We start from the raw sequence: 18423 nt of genomic DNA, 5'->3' as shown, positions 1-18423 counted from the left end.
ATTTAAGGGAGCTTGGAATGGGAAAGGAGAAACAACCATTAGTACTAGAGACCTCCTGCGTAACACGCTCGGCTCTCCAGCAAGATCTGCAATGTCTCTTCCTCATCCACACTCACCATGGCCCTGCTCTGAACAGCTTTTGGATTCCCCACTCCAGGGCACTCTGGGGAGGAAACTGTTTTGGCTGGAGCTCGCAGGAGCAGGTGGCACTCACCAGCTGGAAGTAATTTTGCTCTTGTTGGCACTGCAGCAGTCCTTGGACTACTCTCAGTTTGCGTTCAGTGGGGAAGATGGAATGGGGAGGGAGCGAACAAGTCCTCGGTGGGGTTTAACAGCATCCCAGGCTTCACGGTAGCCTCTTCCAAGCTGGCAACTCTAAGCACACAGCCGAAGACATAGTGCTTTCAGAAGGTGCTGCATGGAGTTGCCAGCGTTGGGGTGCAGGTTTCCTTGTGCTTCCGTTCTCTGCTGTGAGAGCACATTGCCTCTGACACAGCTGCCACTTCAAGGTGGAAACAGTCCTGCGAGCCAGATGTTCATAGTGTGGAGGAGGCAGGAAGAGAGGAGAGGAGCATGGCTTACCACCAGGTGTAAGTGATCTCTCTGCAGATGGACAAGCCAGCATCAGAGAGCCCCAAAACACATTCCTGTTCCTAGCATCTGTGCTGCCAACTCTCCAGCCTCTGTGTGTGTGTGCTTCCCTACACAAACAGGGGCTGCAGTCGGAAAATTCTTGGGCTACTGCAAAAGCGCAGTAGTACAAATACTTCAATTGTTACCCTTAACATCATATTTCATCTAAGAAAGGAAGGTGGAATCTGGATACTATAAGTGTGACAACACCATTAAACTGTTTGTCTGAACTTAGTTATTTCCATCTTCAGAAGCCATCTGAGATATCAAAAGGCAAGCATGGGAGCAGGAGCAGAGGCAGCAGTTCCCTTCTCCACTGCTCACCACAGCAGAGGGAACTCAACATTGCAAGAGCATCTCTTCTAAGAGATCTAAAAATGTTTATAAAATGGTAAATTTCTCTCCTTTCTACTTTTTCATTCAGCTGTGCACCATCAAAACCCTCCCATCTGGCATCAGAAATGATTCCTTTAACCTGCAACATTCCTCTTGCAGTCACTGATACACCCAAGAGTCCAGCCCTTCATTTGAAAGGCTTCTTTCATTTCCAAATGGCATAAGTGTCTCCATGTGCTATGGTGATGCCACTCCAAACACGAATGTCACTCTCAGAACCAGCCTGGCACACCACTTGCACAGGGTACAACAGTCTTTTCCTCCCGCCCCCAGCTCATCATTCACCACCATCCCTGACAGACACATCCTCCTTGGCGAAGATTAACACTTTGCTAATGAAGTTATCTTATGATCTTTTATTATAGCTGGTGTCTATTCTGCCAATTACAACAACCTCTTTTCATCTGCTGTGGTGGAGAAATTTGTCAGTGCTATTAATATTAAGGAGTTCTATTACAGTGATAGCTAGAAATCTATTTACCCCATGTACTACACAAAGGCACAGGTAGGCACTGCCTCTATGCTGAAGAGCACTGTTATAGAATCACAGGATGGTTTGTGTTGAAAGGGACCACAAAGCTCATCCAGTTCCAACCCCCTGCCACGGGCAGGGACACCTTCCACTACCCAGGTTGTTCCAAGCCCCTGTGTCCAACCTGGCCTTGAACACTGCCAGGGATGGGGCATACAAGTCACTCAATAAAACAAATAGCTAAAACATTCATAATAAATACTCATATAAATGACTTTCTCTCCATCCACAAGTGATTTTCACAGATTTTTCCTAGAAATTCTTTTACAGGGATGCTACACAATATGCCCAACTTCACTGATACCATAGGTCAACCCTGAGTTTGTACCAAAAGCATACACAGTAATGCAAAGACATCTCCTGGAAAACCCTCAAGCAGGAGTGACCGGTTACCATCCTGCAGCACAGCTTCTCAGCAAGCTCCTCAGTAATGCAAACTGCACTGATCTGCTAGCCCGTGGCAGGGGTATGGGAAGTGGATGAGCTTTAAGGTCCCTTCCAACCCAACCAGTCTGGGATTGCATGAGTCAAAGCACTACTCATCATGATGCGGGATGGCTGGAAACAAGAGCCTTTGCTGGAGCAAAGGGTGGATGTGGCATCCTTGTCTCTCTGTAGGAGGGAGAGTTCAGAACATCAAGTGAGATGAGATTTCAGGAGGTGAATAAGCTACTTGAGCTGAATGCACATTAACCCTCAGGTGCAGCAAAGAGGAAAACATTTGCCCTGATTTTCTTTTTGTTTAAACAGATTTACCATCGCTAAAGGAAAAGCTGTCAAAAAAAAACCACCCCGTCACTTCCTAATGGTCTGAGGACAGCAAGAACCTAATCATGTTATTCTCATGGACAAAGTGCTCCCAAATATCTGTAACGAAGCATTACAGCATGCATTGCAACTTTACAAGCCTTCATCTAATTCCTTCCGCTGGAACAAGCACACAAAGCCTCCATCCAGCTGCACACACGGCTCCGAGCTCAAGCCTTCAGCAACCCTCCTCTGATGGACACTTTTTTTTCAGGAAATGACACAGAGACATAGGTAAAAGGTGATTTGGATAGACTGCTGTGTCACAAATTGTCAGGATCTGATTTAAAGACCTTGCCTTTGTCAAGAAAGACAGTTGGGTGTCTGCTTTAAAGAAGTACTGGGAATATTTTCATCAAAGGTTTGAATTGAAAAACAGTGGGAGGTAAATATCCGAGATGTTGCCAAGAAAGACCGCTATATCCGTGCAATTACCATTAACAGGGGACAGCAGTGGTTCAATGAAGTAATTCAATCTGGTGTCCTACATTTTATCAGATAGCAATTTTGAGTTCTGACATAAAAGGCCGAGAAAAAGGATTGGACTCTTTTCTGTGAAATTCAGCCTTAATTCTTGCAATCAGGAGATGTGTTCTCTGCTTCAGGTACAATCCCGCTATCCCTCCAAGCGACTCAAAAGAAGAATATACTAATATTCGCCATAACACTAATCATCCACACAGGAACAAGTCATGCTTTGGGCGAGTTTTGGAACTGAACAGCACTAAGGTACTTAACTACACCAGTATTTCTGAATCTGTTTTGCAAGAAGAAAAACATCTATTGTTTAAAAGATTAAACAATATGATGTAGCATGAATTAGTAAATGTATTCTTCCAAAATAGGAGAAAGTGAGGGAGAGACAGTATTCCTTCAGAAAATGGCAAAATGAAAGTCTATGGAAGCTCCCATCAAAATAATACCATCACATGGCTGCTTCACCTCATTAATCCATCCATGTTCCATACTCCTTATTTCCTTACATTTCTCCAGAGCACCATATCCCCCATTACTCTGGAGTTAGTAAAATGCCACTAGTGGTGATTTCCAAAGTCACCACATTTGCACAGCAGCTCTGCATTTCCTCTCTGCAAAACAGACCTCAATGGCACACACAGCTCCCTCCCATGCCTGACGGCAGGATAGACCTTCACACCATCTCAGCACAACACTCAGCGTTTTGGTGTCAACCCAGTTAATTACCACCACAAACCCCTTCTTCAGGGAACTCAACAAATTTTATCCTTTAAAGTCCTTCATACCATAAAGCTTTTTGCCATAATCCCTTTTTTTTGCAGAAGAGTGCACCTTCTACAGATTCTCAGGTTAGGTAATGCAGAAATCTTCCATTTATTTTAAATACACACAGGAGAAAAAGTTCAGTTTATATTTTCCTGAGTAAAACCTCACCACAAACGATACCACCAGCAGACAAGTTGCATCTGAAACAGCCCAGTGTTGCTCTTTCCACTTGGGTTAGGGAAAAAAAAGTTCAAAACTTCAGTAACAAGAACCAACTGGCTCTTGTTTTGTACAGAACATGGTCAACCACCTTTGAATATGATACAAATCCAGGACTATGAATGAAACACTCTGCTCAGAGATTTCCTATCCCTTTTTTCTTCATGAAATGATGCAGAATCTCCTCTAGAGACCCAAAGCTATCTTAAATATCCAAAATATTAAACATAGAATAAATACATTCAATGCTATTGAGCATTCTCTTGTAATGATATGAAACTGAGACCCTTCGTAGATGAAGGCTTTGCATATGACAGCTTAACTGCTTGCAATCAAACTAATTTGCAGTGCGATGACCTAAAATGAGTTTAAAAGCACCATAATGCATGTTTAGCAATCAGTGAAGCAATTCTTTATTATTCAGGTTCACATCTGCAATCTGTGTCACATGTTGTGGGGAGAGGAAAAGAGGGGGGGACACAAAAAAGTAATTCTTTTGCTTTGCAAGAGATGATGAGCAAAACATGAGCTACATCTAACATGGAGCATTAGAGAGCAAATTCAGACTGACAGCAAATCTTAAGTCTTTCTGCTCCTTACATAAAACTTATGACCTCGAGAAGAGGGAATTACAAATTAAAAATTACCTTATAAACGATCATGTCTTGGTTTTTCTAAATTGATTTTTGTGGAGGAAAAAATTATTAAGGAAGGTCCCCTGAAATACCATCAAAAATGTGAACTCAGTATGCCTCAAGGTTTTTAAACTGTAAATGAAGCTACACCTGCAACACTCCTCTCTTCTGCCAACAGTAAAAGTAAGAGACCCTTCTGGCAAATCATGACCCCTTCGGATATATAAAATTTCTTCTTTCCTTTCTCCCTTTCTTCCTTCATCCCTTCCTTTCTTTCATTACATCTCCATGCATCACATTTGTTATGCTTGGGAAAAAGATGGCTCCAGTGAAGTAAATGGAGAACCAGACACAGGAGCAGAAGGAAAAGGGACTAACAAGCTCAAAGCATTTGATGAAGAAACACAACAGCAATAAATGTGACATCATGTTAGAAAAAAAATCATAGAACCACACAAAAAGGCGAAATCGAGCTGAAGATATTACACAGATAGCACAGAACTGCTCAATTCTAGTAACTAAAACAGGAGTGGACTTGATCAAGGAGGTTGAAGGCCTCCCAAGACAGCCAAGAAGCAAACTCTAGCTCAGCACTCCTCCATCATAAGGGATAACTCCTTGGGGACATCATCTCCTGAATCACCAAATGTAGCTGGGCTCTGTCCTAAAGTAATTAATCATCACACTGGTCAGACAGAGGATGAAAATGTGTTTCAGCAATGAGGGGGTAAACCTGAAAGACCTGAAATCTGACCTCAGTTCTGCTTAGTTGGGTAAGAAACTGCTGCTGTGCCCTGCTTTCCTTGTTTAAGATTTGGACGATATAATTGCACCCAATTCAAAGCAGAACTGTAAGGATTAATATTTTCAATTCAAAGCACTTTATTCCAAAAGCACAAGCATGCATTAGGGCAGGGTTCTACAACATGCGAACAACCATTCAGAAGGGCTGCAAAACCAACTCAGACCTTCATTACCTCTTTTCAGAATCATCTGACCAAATTTCAGCCCAGGTAATTTATTCTTCTTTCCTAAACATCCCCCAAGTATTGAGTTAACAATGTGTTTCTCTTAACCTCTAGAAAAACACAGGTTTGCTCTCCAAAGCCAGTTGTTTTGCTCCAACTATTCTCATCATGATTAGAAGGATGCTGATAATATACATAAGCTGCTTTTGCTGTTCTTGCTTTGATGGCCATATTGTTAGCAAACTCTTTAATGAGTCTCAGCTCTCCCTAGGAAGAGCACTACAGTTTATAAATGCTAAAATTAATAGACCCGGGGTAGATTTTATTACATGTAATGTGTTTAGTTGGCAGTGATGATGCCTCCCTTACAGCAGCTGTTACAATAAACCGCGTTTCAATGGCTCCTGGAAAACAAAAGACAGCACCTAAAAGATTTGAGATAAAGAAACACCAGGGTTTCCAGGTCTCACTGCTCCACACCACATCTGCTCCACTGAGGTCTGCAAATACTCATAGGTGATTATGACCCACAGAGAGATTTCTACTAGGGATCTTGTCCACTTTTCTTGCATATGAATTTCCTATCAAAAGATTCATAACCTCTGTTGTCAGCTTCACTTCTGCAAAGAATGGGCACAGGGAGATTTTAAAGAGGAGCTAAAATGGATTTCAGTATACCCTTCACAATAATAGTTGGTAAAACTAATTACAGGGAGAAAATTGGAGATCATTCATTGCCCCACTAATCAAATTAGGATTTGTTAACAATGATTTATAGTGCCAAACACAGGATAACAACGACTGTCTTTGCAACTGTATTCACAGGGGACATGACAGTTTATTAAGTGTGGTGCCATCTGAACAGCCACCACTGCAGTGCTTTTGTAGACCTCACAGCATTTCAGGTGGATACACACTTGCACACACGCAAAACACATTTGTATGTTTGGCTTCTAAAATCAAGCACTAAAAATAACCGAGCAACTTAACCTACCTGCAAGAACAACTATTTACCAACACCACTGTGTACATCATGGGAGGCAAATTACTGTATCCCCTCTGTAACATTAGCTGGTTTAATTTATTAAGCTTCTTTTAAATGACACTTTTGATCTGATCTGTTTCTCTCCTGTAGGAACTAATGGGTCTTACTGTACTCTCCTAGAGCGGAGTCTCTTAACACACTCCCACCTGAGGAGACTCAACACCACCACAAAGTTGACCACCTCAAGGAACAAAACAGGCTGCTCAGGATTGCTGCCACTGCATGACAATGAAAGAAAAATCTACTGGGATTAAGGGCTCTATCTGAGAATATCTGCCTAGAAAAAGTGCTGGTGTAACTAATTCCACATTTCTTCTGTAAGGTAATGTCTGGGGTGAAAAGCAGTCCTATTACACAGTGAAATAGCTGGCCTTATCTAGGCCAAATACTGGTTTTCCATCATCTCCCTACTAATACCACTGGTGCTCCACTTAGTCTCCTTGGGATGAGTTTTTAGAGCTCTGAGTAATGTAATGCAACATTGCACAACACAGCGTCCCAGTGGCATGCTGTAACTACACAAACATCTGCTGAACTGAACCCACTCAGGGCCAAATTGGATAGCACAACTGATTAGCTAGAGCCTTTGGGAATATGCTCACGATTTATGTTTGTCTGAGTCACCAGCCCATGTGCAAATCACATTTTTCCTTTTCCTTCCTTTTTTTAAGGTGGAGCAAGAGCATTGTTTGGAAAAGAAGCATCATATGAGTTACGTTCTCTCTCCCCAATACTATTTCCATCACCAGCTTGTTACCAAATTTTGTTCAGCACTGAAATAGCCACAAACTTCCTGCTTTTCGGGGGAGACAACCTGCCAGCCAAAAATAAGCATCAAAAAAAAAGGAACAGAAAACCCTCAGCAATTGCCACAAAGACTTGAGGAGCAGACCAATGCAAGGAATGGGATCAAGTTGCCATAAACAGAGAAACTGTCCAATGGCCGAAGAACCTGCCAATCTTGGGAAACGGGTTTGGCATTTAAAAATAAAACAGTCAGTTACTTAGGTTTTGATTTCTTTTCTGGTTTGTGCTGCAAACCAATGAGCCACCTGTATTCTTTAATGTGAACTTGGCTGAGTGCGAAACACACACCAAAAACCAGCAATAAACATTCTCCATAATAAGAGAAGAGAAAAAGCTTTTGCTATCATTCAAACTCCAATCATATTCTAAAACATCTCTCTCAACCTCTTGAAATCACAGAGGAATGGACAACATTAAAAACTCACGTAACTCATAACTTTTAAGGCTAAAAAGCTGGGGTTTTCCCTAAAATTCTAAGTACTTTCCACTTACCTGATCTGACTTCTGGACAAGATGTAATGTACCTTAGGATCTATCTTTGATGAGACTGACAATTTGCAATGCAAAAAATATCAAAGACAACTGGGAGATTTTCCACAAGTATTTGGTTGTGATTTCTTAGGGTGCACCAAAATCAACCACACACCGAAATCTTTTTTCACATGCACCAAACATACACTGGACTGGTCCCATAGAAAACAAGAAAGTTAGGCCAGTGAAGAAAGGCTTCTGAGGTGAATTAGAATGATTTTTACCTCTGTTTCTTCTGTTCTGACTATTGATTTAATAGTATGTAAAAAGGACAGGGACATGTCCACTCTGACAAGGAGCGCCAAGACCAGATTCCAGCAACAATGAAAATGGCTTTTCAACAAAATCTATAGAACACACCAGCACTTGTGAAAGAAGTACAAATTGTTCCTAACTGAACAAAACTCTTAGAGGTACTAGGAACTCCTCAATAGCTTTGCATCATTAATGCTCACTCAGTGGTTACTCGCACGTGTCCCGCTTTGCTGAAGATACCTCATGAGAAAGTCTTATTGTTTTATCAATGTTTTATCAATGGCAGCTCTGATCATCCCAGTTAGGCATGAATGAGGCTGAATCCCTTGATGGAGATTCCCAGTCCTCTCCATTGACTTCAGTGCAAAAGTGGGTTCCCAAAGCAGGCAGAACGAATGCCCTCCCCAGAGCAAGCACATTTTCCCTTTACCTACTGTTTTTGAAGGAGCACTGATGTAGAGGCAACAAGAATGTAAAAATCTAGCCTCCAACTCTGCCAGTCAGGTATTTACCTAGTTACAGCACAAAACCAGGCAAGATTTCCGCCTTCACCACTACTACTGGAAGCACATAATGAATTACTAGGAGGGAACTATCACACAGATACTACAAACATGAATTTGTATTACTGGGAAGTGTCAGGTTTATAAATGTTTCCTTAAACACTCAGTGACCTCAGGAGGCTCTCTACAGAATAAAAAGATCCAAAAGTAATTTTTGCTTTGTGGTAGCATCCACAAACACTGCACACACATGACCCACCACCCATCAAACCCGAGTGCCTGGCATAAGCATAGGTCTTAAAGGAGACTCCAGTCCAACAGCTATTATCTCCATTACATACATGCCAGGTAATATGGTCTAAACACACAAAGATTCCGTTAATACTTGGATTTAAACAGCAAATACAAGCTACTTAATCCACCCCTCAGTGTTCATTCAATTCTGAGTAAAACCTGCTTTCATCTGTGGTTCTGCTTTCTGTAGCAGATGTGCTTGGACAGTGACTCTACTGTTAGTCCATTTTAACTTACCTGGTTGCCTGAGTTCCTTTGATGTGCTACAGTAGGGAATATTTCACAGTCCAAAGTACAACATACAGTGATCAGTAATTTCCACAGGCAAAAGCTTTATTATTATCTATCAAACTGAAAACTATTTCTGTTTTATTTGAGACCAATGCCCCTTGTTTTGATGTTCTGGGTTATACTAAGCACAAAAACTAACCATCTTTTCTAGTTAAAAGCTTTGGGAAAAAAAGAAGTCAATTCAAGTGCATATTCTTTTGCACTTTGATACTACAATGATTACATTGATCAGAAACACATGCTAATTGGAGCATTCTGGAGCATTTTTCTCATTGTCTGGTACCACAAAACACATCTGGGTTTTATTTGCCCCATGTAAGTTAATAAGAGGACAGACTTTTCAAACAATAAGCAAGACAATCCTAAAAACAATTTTCCAAAGTGAAAAGGAAGGAAGAAAAAAAACTCTCCATGTTTCATCCAAGTCTGTGTAAGTGTAAAAATGACTTTAAGAAAGAAACTGAAGGACGTTTTCTATCTACTCAGCTATTAGTGAAGAAAGAATGTTAAAGAAATCTTATTACTGTGACTAGAGATAAGGAACAGCACAGTTAAATATACCATATTAATGGAAACTAATAAGGGATGTCTGGCCCACCTACACAGATCCAAATGAGTGTGATGTAAAGTGCCAATACATTGGCACTAGAAGATGTCAAGCTTCTTCTTGTTACTAAATCCCTAACTCGGGAGAACTGGAAACTTTCAAGCTTTTTGCTGGAGCATAGGGGATGTTGACACCTTCCAGATTTTCACTTTACTGGACCAACCCACAGACAGTATGGTGCAAGGGAACAGCAGATGGCTTTTCTTCTGCTACCTCTACTTCCTAAAGATGAAGCTGAACATTGTTCTTAAACCATGCATATTCAGCTCTCGCTATAAGGAGAACAAGGCTTATTTAGATATGTTTAAGCTTTCCATCCCAGATTATATTTGTCCCGTTCCAGAGCATGTCTGTATATGTTCATATGATTTGAATTTTAAGTGCCCAGAGAAAGCAAAGCAATTTGTTCTGAACCATGGAAAGACATTCAAGGTTTAGTCTTAACGCAAAATAAACGTTGAGTCATTTGATATTATTTTTCTCTTCATCCCCTCCCTCTTAAAAATACCCATGACACAAAACAGGGGAAGTGCTGAAAAAAGGAAACCATTTTTTTCCTGTTTCACAACTTACCTTACACAGATCTGGGCTTTGGTACAATTAGAAGAAGTACCACAAAACTTTGTCAACTGATAATGCCCTTTTCAGACCTCACCCCTGGCACCAGTACGAACAGTCAATCTGTCAGAAGCCCAATGTAAATCCAGCAGGACGTGATATTTCTCCAGGTATTAAGCAATTTTGGTGCTTGCATTTTACACTTTATATGTAAGGTCGCACGTACCCAGTTTAATCCCATAACTTCCTTATAGGATCACAGACCTCTATGAAAAAAAGACCAAATTTCACCATGTACTAATGAAGAAAATTACTCTCTGGGAATCTGAGAAGAGAGCAACAAAGTTTTGCCACCATGTAATCAAATCCTGTATAGTTTTCTTTTTCCCAGCATTTGGTGAAAAGATAGAAGTACACTTTGATTCTACTATTAACCATACAGAGCAATGCGATAGAAAAAGTCTCACTGTGTTTTACCCACCTGTTTTTGGGCATACATAATGCTCTATTTCTCCCACAGATATTACAAAGGCAGAAAAGAAGTGCTTGGAGAACATGACATAGTTTACCAGTGAAAGAGAGTATGAGCAATTTAAATACAAATCTGGGAGGAAAATAAAAAGTGCATTGGATTGACTGGAAAACAGTTTTTACTCCCAAATTTATCTGTGCAAGTAAAATGTATATTGATAAGTGTGGGAATAAACAGATAGAAAGGTAGGAATATAGACTCTTAAATCAATAAAGAGGCATGCAAATAAATAACAAAAGACTGATCAATTATCAAACCAGCTGGGGCCTGATCCTGTTCTCATGACATTAAATGTAAATCTAGCATAAATACAATACAAACAAGCTGTGTTTTCCCAAATGATCTATGAGACACGGGGCTCTGAACCAACATGTGGAAATCACTGTGTCAAGTTCTCTGGACTGTGGTACACAGGAGGTGAGACAAGAATGCCAAAAGATGCTTTTTAAAGTCTGTGCATCAACAAGAACTGGTACGTGATACAATTAAGACCCTACCATCTCAGATGAGAGAGCTGGTAAGACCATGGTTCATTTTACTTGCTGTAATTGTGCAAATTAAATACTGTTGGAATGTATGTAGCAATTAATATGACACCTGATTAGTTCACGAAAACATTGACCACCATGTCTGAAATATTACTTACAACGCATTTGTGGAGGAAGAAATAGAAAAAGAGAAGTTAACCTATCGAGCAGACTGAGATTGGTTATTTATTCCTGTTTCCATATAATAAGGCACTTTGGTTTCAGGAGTAACGTTATGCTGTTCAGAGGCAATGTGTTAAAGTTGAGATACACTTACAAAGTAGCCTGTTCCCAAGCTGGAAGGAGCTGAGCTCTGCAATAAAACACAAAGACAAAGTGGAAAGTCAGTGATGGTTTTTAACACGTTCCAATCCACATAGCTCATTACCAGCCCTTTCCAAGCTTTTCATCACTACATCACAGCACCAATGTGCTGCCCCTTGTCATCTGCTACTGAAACAAACATGGTGTTGCTTAATTTTTCCCTTTACATCTCTCAACGACTCGGCGATGGTAACGTGCTATTTACTGAATTCCAAGCTTCTGCGGTGGACGTAATTGCCAATTTATTTGACAGGCAGCTGGGTAATGAATTAATGATGGCATTTCGCCCTGCACTGAGACTAAACAGACACTCATCAACCAGCCTCCCTGACATGCTGACATTCAATGCCCTGGACTCCAGCTACTCAGCTTTGTGGCCACAAAGGGGCAGGCGGGAGGGGGGAAAGGAAAAAAACCATAGACTGACTTCAAAACAAAAAGCCCGGTGGGTTTGGATGACTTTTGCAGTGTATGACCTGTTTGCCAATTTATTCCCGAAAGGCCTCGGTTAGTACACACATAGCGCTTTCCTAAAATGAGACATTTTGTAAACATAATTAGTAGTCTGAAATGTAAAGAACGTGTGGGCACAGGGAAGCTGCTTCACTCGCTGCACCACTGCCTGGAGAAGGCAGTCACTGCAGTTTCCCATTCAGATGGCCACGGTGTTTGACAAACCAAAGGGTTTAAAAAGAAAACGACAAACAAGCAATATCTACAGAGTGAAACAGATGTCAAAACTCAAACCTATAAAAATAATTAAAACTAATATTACCACCCTGAAAAATAATTGAAAGGTTTAATGCTTAAAAAAATGCATCATGACAATCAGGTTAAGTGGGACACGATCACAACCCCTATATTCTCAGGAATTAAGGAGATAAAGGGGGCTGTTTCATTAGTTTTTCATCTAAGCAATGGGGATTACACAGCAGGTTCTATTAGAGCCATGGTGAGAGACCTAACCACCCTGGTCCTGATCCAGGTCACTGCCTGCTACATTAAAGGGTGAACAGTTCCCAGCACTACAGCCCTGCCACCTGAAGCACTCAAGCCAGGCTGCTCAATGGACAAGGAAGCGAGTATCAGAGGATAATTCTCTAGCAAGCAGTGGGCTGTCCAGATGACCAGTCCTTAATCCCTCTAGCTCAATTCCTGTTCCTCAGCATAACCTCACTTCTACTAATGACACAGCTCAGTGATTACCAGGAACTGCACAGGGGCTTCTGTGGATCAAACCCTTGGAAACATGCAGAATCTGCATCACAGTCATTCCTGTTCCAAGACACTTTTCCAAGGAACCCTAAGAGCAAATTCTCTAATTTCTGATTGTGGAGTGCAGCACTTGCATGATAAGTGCAAGACGGGCTTACGGAACCTTTTTCCTGAGAGATGAAATCTATTTTCTGGCATGGCAGAAACAGATTGTGCCAAGAAATTTAAAATTAACAACAAAATTTATTGCAAATAATCAGAATATTACTGTGTGTTCACCAAAGCACTACTGAAAAGAGAGGTTTGGAGAGGTTATGCACATATAGGGGAAAGCCTTCTGGTTTAAGACATTAGCAGTTAGAGACTTATTTAGAGGAAATCGCCTTGGTAGTCATGACCAAATATCATGCAAGCAACAAATGCTGTTGTGACAAACTAAACTGCTCCACAGCTTTGGAAGGTTTGTGAAACCTTGTTTGGTTTTGGAAGGCTACTGAAGGCCTCAAGATCTGCAGCCTACAGACTTGGTCACCAGCATGCAAGGGGAGCTCCACAGAAATAAATGAATTCCCAAGTCTTTCTGGCCCCACTTTTGCTGCTCTGGGGCCTCAAGATCCCTCTGCCACCATCACCCACAGCAAGACCCAACTGGTCCCAGTGACGATGTCCCTGAAAGCGCCTCTGCAGCAATCACAGGGTGATGCAGAGCAATGGGCAGTGCAGACTTGGGAACACAGGACCCCTGGACTCAGCCCAACTGCTCTGCTTCCCTCTCCATCCCCATGACCATACAGCTGGGAATAACCTGGGAACTGCCACAGCGCCCCTCATCACACAGCCCAGCTACTGCTTCCAGCTAGAAGGTCCCCTTCATGGGCCACATACAGTTGGTGAGCAACTGTGCGCACAGACTGCAGCTCTGCAATACCTGCTGCACAGCACATTTCAGCACCCTCCAGTGTAGTATCTAATGCATTCACTTTTCTGGTCAAGAACATCCTATCTTCTGCCTTTCACTTCGCTCATTCTGCTTTCTGCTTCATGCCATTTAAATTCTTTTCATTTAAGCTACAAATCTACCCACAGAATTACAACATGTGCAATCATTAGAACTGCTTTTGTCTGAGCGATGGATGGATGCCAACCAAGTCCCACTCTTTCACTCCCTATTTCTCAAACTTACTTTCCAGGCTGAAAGCTCCAAAGTTTGCATTCTGCATCTGTGTGTAATTTTTGACTGCTTTTTATTCCAAGTTTTAGAAGGATCAAGTATCAAAACACAACCATAAAAAGGAAGAAGAAAGAATGAGCAAACAAAATATTTCCCACTGAATATTTCCATTCCTTCAAAAGCGATGCTGCAATGGCTATGGGAGGACAGTCGAAACACAGCAGTCAAATGACTTCCACTGAAAAGAAACAACTGTGCATTTCCAGGGAATTTGAGTTTGCTGGATGGAAATAGAGCCCTGCACACATTGCATGCTGCATATGGACCGTACGGTTTGCAAACTCTTTTGAACTGGAGTACAAAAGACTGCATTGCACATGCATGGATGACTAAGTCAGCTGTGCTGTGAACTGTGTGTGGACGGAGCAGAGAGGCTGAAGCGAGGGCTATGCAAGAAGACAGCTTCTCACCTTTTGTGATAACTCCCAAAAGCGAAAGGATCCTACCACCCCGTGCCCAGCCTGGTACCAACTGCTGACAGTGATACTGTGTATGCAGCATCTTTACAAGCCCATGCTGAGTCGTGGTCCTACATCTCTTATATAAAGTGTGCCTATAATAGAGGTAATGGTTTCACTCTCCCTTTGCACAATTCGACATTAGATACACTATTTGATATTCACACAACCACCAGCAGAAGCCTGCATCAGGTGCCCATCAGCAAAACACAAGTCACTTGTTTAAAATTAACAGGGTTTTGGTTTTGTTATTTTCCTTCTGCTTTTGTAAAAAAAAAAAAAAAAAAAGGAAAAAAGAAAATTTTTTTTCTTTTTTTTCCTTCCTTTCTTAAAGAGAACAACTTTTGGCCCAAGATCAAAACCGTAGTAAACCTCGTGTAAGCATTAGTTTATTGTGTACCAAAGAAAATTACATCCTTGAGGTCTTGGAAGGCACAGTTCTACCCATTTTGCATATATATTGTGCATTACTTGGGGAGCTGGGTGGGGAGAAAGCCTGTGTTGTACATATTTGTTCTGGCTATTGTTTATGCAGGTCTGACTGAATGAAGGAACAGTGGGTATCATTTCAATTTCTGATGTCAACATCAAATTACTTATTTAATTTCATGCCTGGCGAAGCATTGTATAGCTACATGCAGAATCATTTCACTTCATTTGTTATGCTGTGTTTTCGTGGCGATTGGCTTGCCTTCCAACTGACAGCTTTAATTACGACATGAATTTGATTGCACTGCCGAGGAATTAACATAATGCAACAAAGCATTTAAGCACCCAACCTTAGACACACAAACACACACATACACACCCTCGCGTACACACACACAAAGCAGCAGCCGCTGCAGCTGATCAGCTTCTGGCACACACACACGCAGACAAAAACACACACAGAGCTGTGCTGGTGTTATTCCACTTTAGGCACAGCCAAGATTACTGGGGATATTCTGGAGAAGGAAAAGTACTGAGGATTTCGGAGCACATAACCCGAAGAGCGTTCTTCAATTTGTCTTTCCTTGGGCTCGGTACATAGGTGGGAGGAATGGGAGACAGTGAATTGGGAATAGCCCATGTTTGAGGCCGAAGCTGTGAGCTGCCCACAGGATTACACTGCTGGGGGTGTAGACACCTTTCTTCCCGATTCAGACAGCAGCAAACCTGGTGGGCAGGGCACTGCAGGACGTACTCCTCACTGCTACCTCACTGGAACCTATCCTCAAGCACCGAGTACACAACGCAGTAGGAGCACACAGCTACAAAGCACTGGGGAAAGAGAAGGCCTCATGAAAGAGCGTGTCAGCATTGATGAGAGCCCAAGATGAGATCTTTAACAAACGGAAAAGATTCCTGCCCCACTCCCTATTTAAGAACTGGAACAATATTCCAGACAGAAAGGTGCCAGCTTGTGGTTCCTTGTTCAGTAGAAGCAAGCAGAGGCCAGGCAGGCAACGCTTCTGGAAGACCAGTGCTGCTGCCCACACACGTGAGGGGCTTCTCCTATTCATCCCTTGCTGGAAGCCTCACCAGAACCAACACCAGCAGCAGCAGGCAGGGCTGGGGGTGCCCGAAGCGCCTCAGCCCTTTCCCATTAGAGAAGTCTTGCACTGTCACTACATCATCATTACCAGACCAAGGAGCAAGGTTCACTTCACAGTCATCGGATTTTTAACGGCACTAGCAATGACTTTACTGAGTGTGAGCTTCAGTTCTGCGGTAGATCAGGAATTCAGGAACGTGCACCAAAGAAATCAGGGGGATTGATTTGTCTTTGAATAGCAAAGGGGTGGCTGAACGCTCTGTGCGTTTACCATCCAGGTTAGCTGTAATTCTCACGTTCTCCTCAAGTCATCTCCTGGCTGCCTTGTAAAACATGGCTAAAAAAGTACCCCCTGTATTCCAAAGTGGGAAGAGTCAATTAAAGCTAAATACATACAGAAAGATAAGGAAAACAAGTTGAGTGAGCTCCAAGCTGAAGAGAAGAGAAAGCTCTGCCATCTTGTCTCCGAGCAAAATCTCAGCAAAATGAATTCTACTACTGGCAAGATTTTGATGAGATTAAACTGACTACAGCACCCTATATATAAAGGAGGAGCAGCTTTCCAATTTCTCTTTTAGGCCCCTGGAGCTACCTCTGTCCATAAAGGAAAAAACAAGTTGTCATTCCAAAAAATACTATATCGGGGAGAAAGGCAGAGAGATGGGTTTATGAAATTCAAAGGGGGAGATGTGTTAGGGCACTGCCAAACGCTTGCAATGGAGCACTCGAGCAATCATTATCCCTAATCTAGCAGAGGTCAAGTTCTCTGCTAATTATGTTCTCTCACAGAGGGGTGTGTGCCTCTGTGTCCACATGTGCAAGATGAGGACAAAGAAGGAGTTGATGGGAATCAGTCTCACTGCATTGCATCTGACAAGAACATCGGATATTCTTCTCCCTACTATATGATGCTATTTCAAGCTTCATTATGAGAAAAGACTCCTGTTTAACATGGTCTTTTCATTGAATTATCTTCTTTTCATTTTTGACCACCTCTCTTGCACATGCTGCAAATTACCTGCTTGGATCTCATTAGCCTAGAAAGGAGTCACCCCTTGTAAACACGCTTTGCATCAATCTGCACTGCCCAAAGACTGTAGGTACATTTACAATATGCACAGTTGAAAGATATCTGTCAGGAGAGGGAATGAAGCCACTGACATGTCAGTTTGCAACTGGATATTCATTATACTATCTCACTCATTCTGCATCTGTCACTAAGCTATCACTTAGGCTCCGCATTAAAGCTTGGGAAGCTAACATTTCTGTTTCAACAGCTAGCTTACAACTAGGGATGTGAAAATTGATCATCCACCTAGAGTACATGCACTCCATTCATTATACAGATTTCCATGCAGTAGCCATGCTTCATCTTACAATGCTGTCGGGCTGCATTAGTGAGGACCCATTATATTTCACGTCCAAAATTTCTTACTGACCTCAGGGTTAACCTGCCTGCAATATTTCACAGTTTTGTTCTATCTTCTGTTGAGTAACAACTTTTTGCACATTTTTTCTGAGAAAATAGATGTTAAAACAGAAAAGGATCTTCAGAGAATACTTACTCTTTGGTCTGTAGTTTTTTTTGGACAGTATTTGGTAGGTATCATTAGACAACTCCTTTAAAATCATCTTATTAAGCTCTTGATGTATCTTTGTGCCTAAGAGGACAGTTCAAGGCAGGCTCACCCATAGCTGGCAGCGGAAGGATCACCTCCACTTAAGGCCCTGTCATTTAAAGGCATGGGCTGTTTGCCTTTGGCAGGGAGAGAACTGCAGAATGGTGTTCACTTTTCCTAACAAAGAGTCTGGGAGAAGCCACAACACACTCGGGCAAGATGAGAGTTCTCTCGTGCCTGGGTTTCAAATCGCAAGTGAACTGGCAACTCCAGACCAGAGAGACACGCTTGCACTGCAACGAATTATCAAAGCGTAAAAGAACTTTACTTATTAAGTAAAAGGTGAATTATGTATAACACTTTAAAATATACATTTTCACATATATTTACATAACGTTCCTTTTGAGCAACCTGTGAATCCCTGCGTCCTCTCTTGGGTGCACAAGGGAAGTTGTATTTGTTCTCCCCTTCCTTTTAATTTGCCACAGTGCCAAGACAAAGGGAAAGTACTGTAAAAACATCAGAGGAAAAACTCTATTTGATCAGTGGAAGGAGAATCAGGACTCTGCTCTCACTGCTAGGTCTGGCAGTGCAATGCTACGAGCTGCTGGGAAGCTCAAATAAGCCTCGGAGCTCTCCACTCAGTACATGGCAAGGGAG

The 18423-nt window shown here is 41.9% G+C and overlaps 1 protein-coding gene across 7 annotated transcripts in view; it reads right to left on the bottom strand.

Annotated features, from left to right (window-relative positions):
* AUTS2 (activator of transcription and developmental regulator AUTS2) overlaps positions 1 to 18423 on the bottom strand; it is a 753203-nt gene that overhangs the window by 388751 nt on the left and 346029 nt on the right. For all 7 annotated transcript variants that reach the window (XM_030472553.1, XM_030472557.1, XM_030472556.1 and 4 more), the window contains one exon: positions 11660 to 11695. In XM_030472553.1, the coding sequence (XP_030328413.1) occupies positions 11660 to 11695 (36 nt within the window). The remainder of the gene's footprint in view (positions 1 to 11659; positions 11696 to 18423) is intronic.

Source organism: Strigops habroptila (genome assembly GCF_004027225.2).
Source record: "Strigops habroptila isolate Jane chromosome 13 unlocalized genomic scaffold, bStrHab1.2.pri S16, whole genome shotgun sequence".
In the NCBI taxonomy this organism is placed as follows: domain Eukaryota; kingdom Metazoa; phylum Chordata; class Aves; order Psittaciformes; family Psittacidae; genus Strigops; species Strigops habroptila.
Note: the sequence above shows the minus strand (reverse complement) of the source record. Positions and strands in the feature narration are given on the sequence as shown.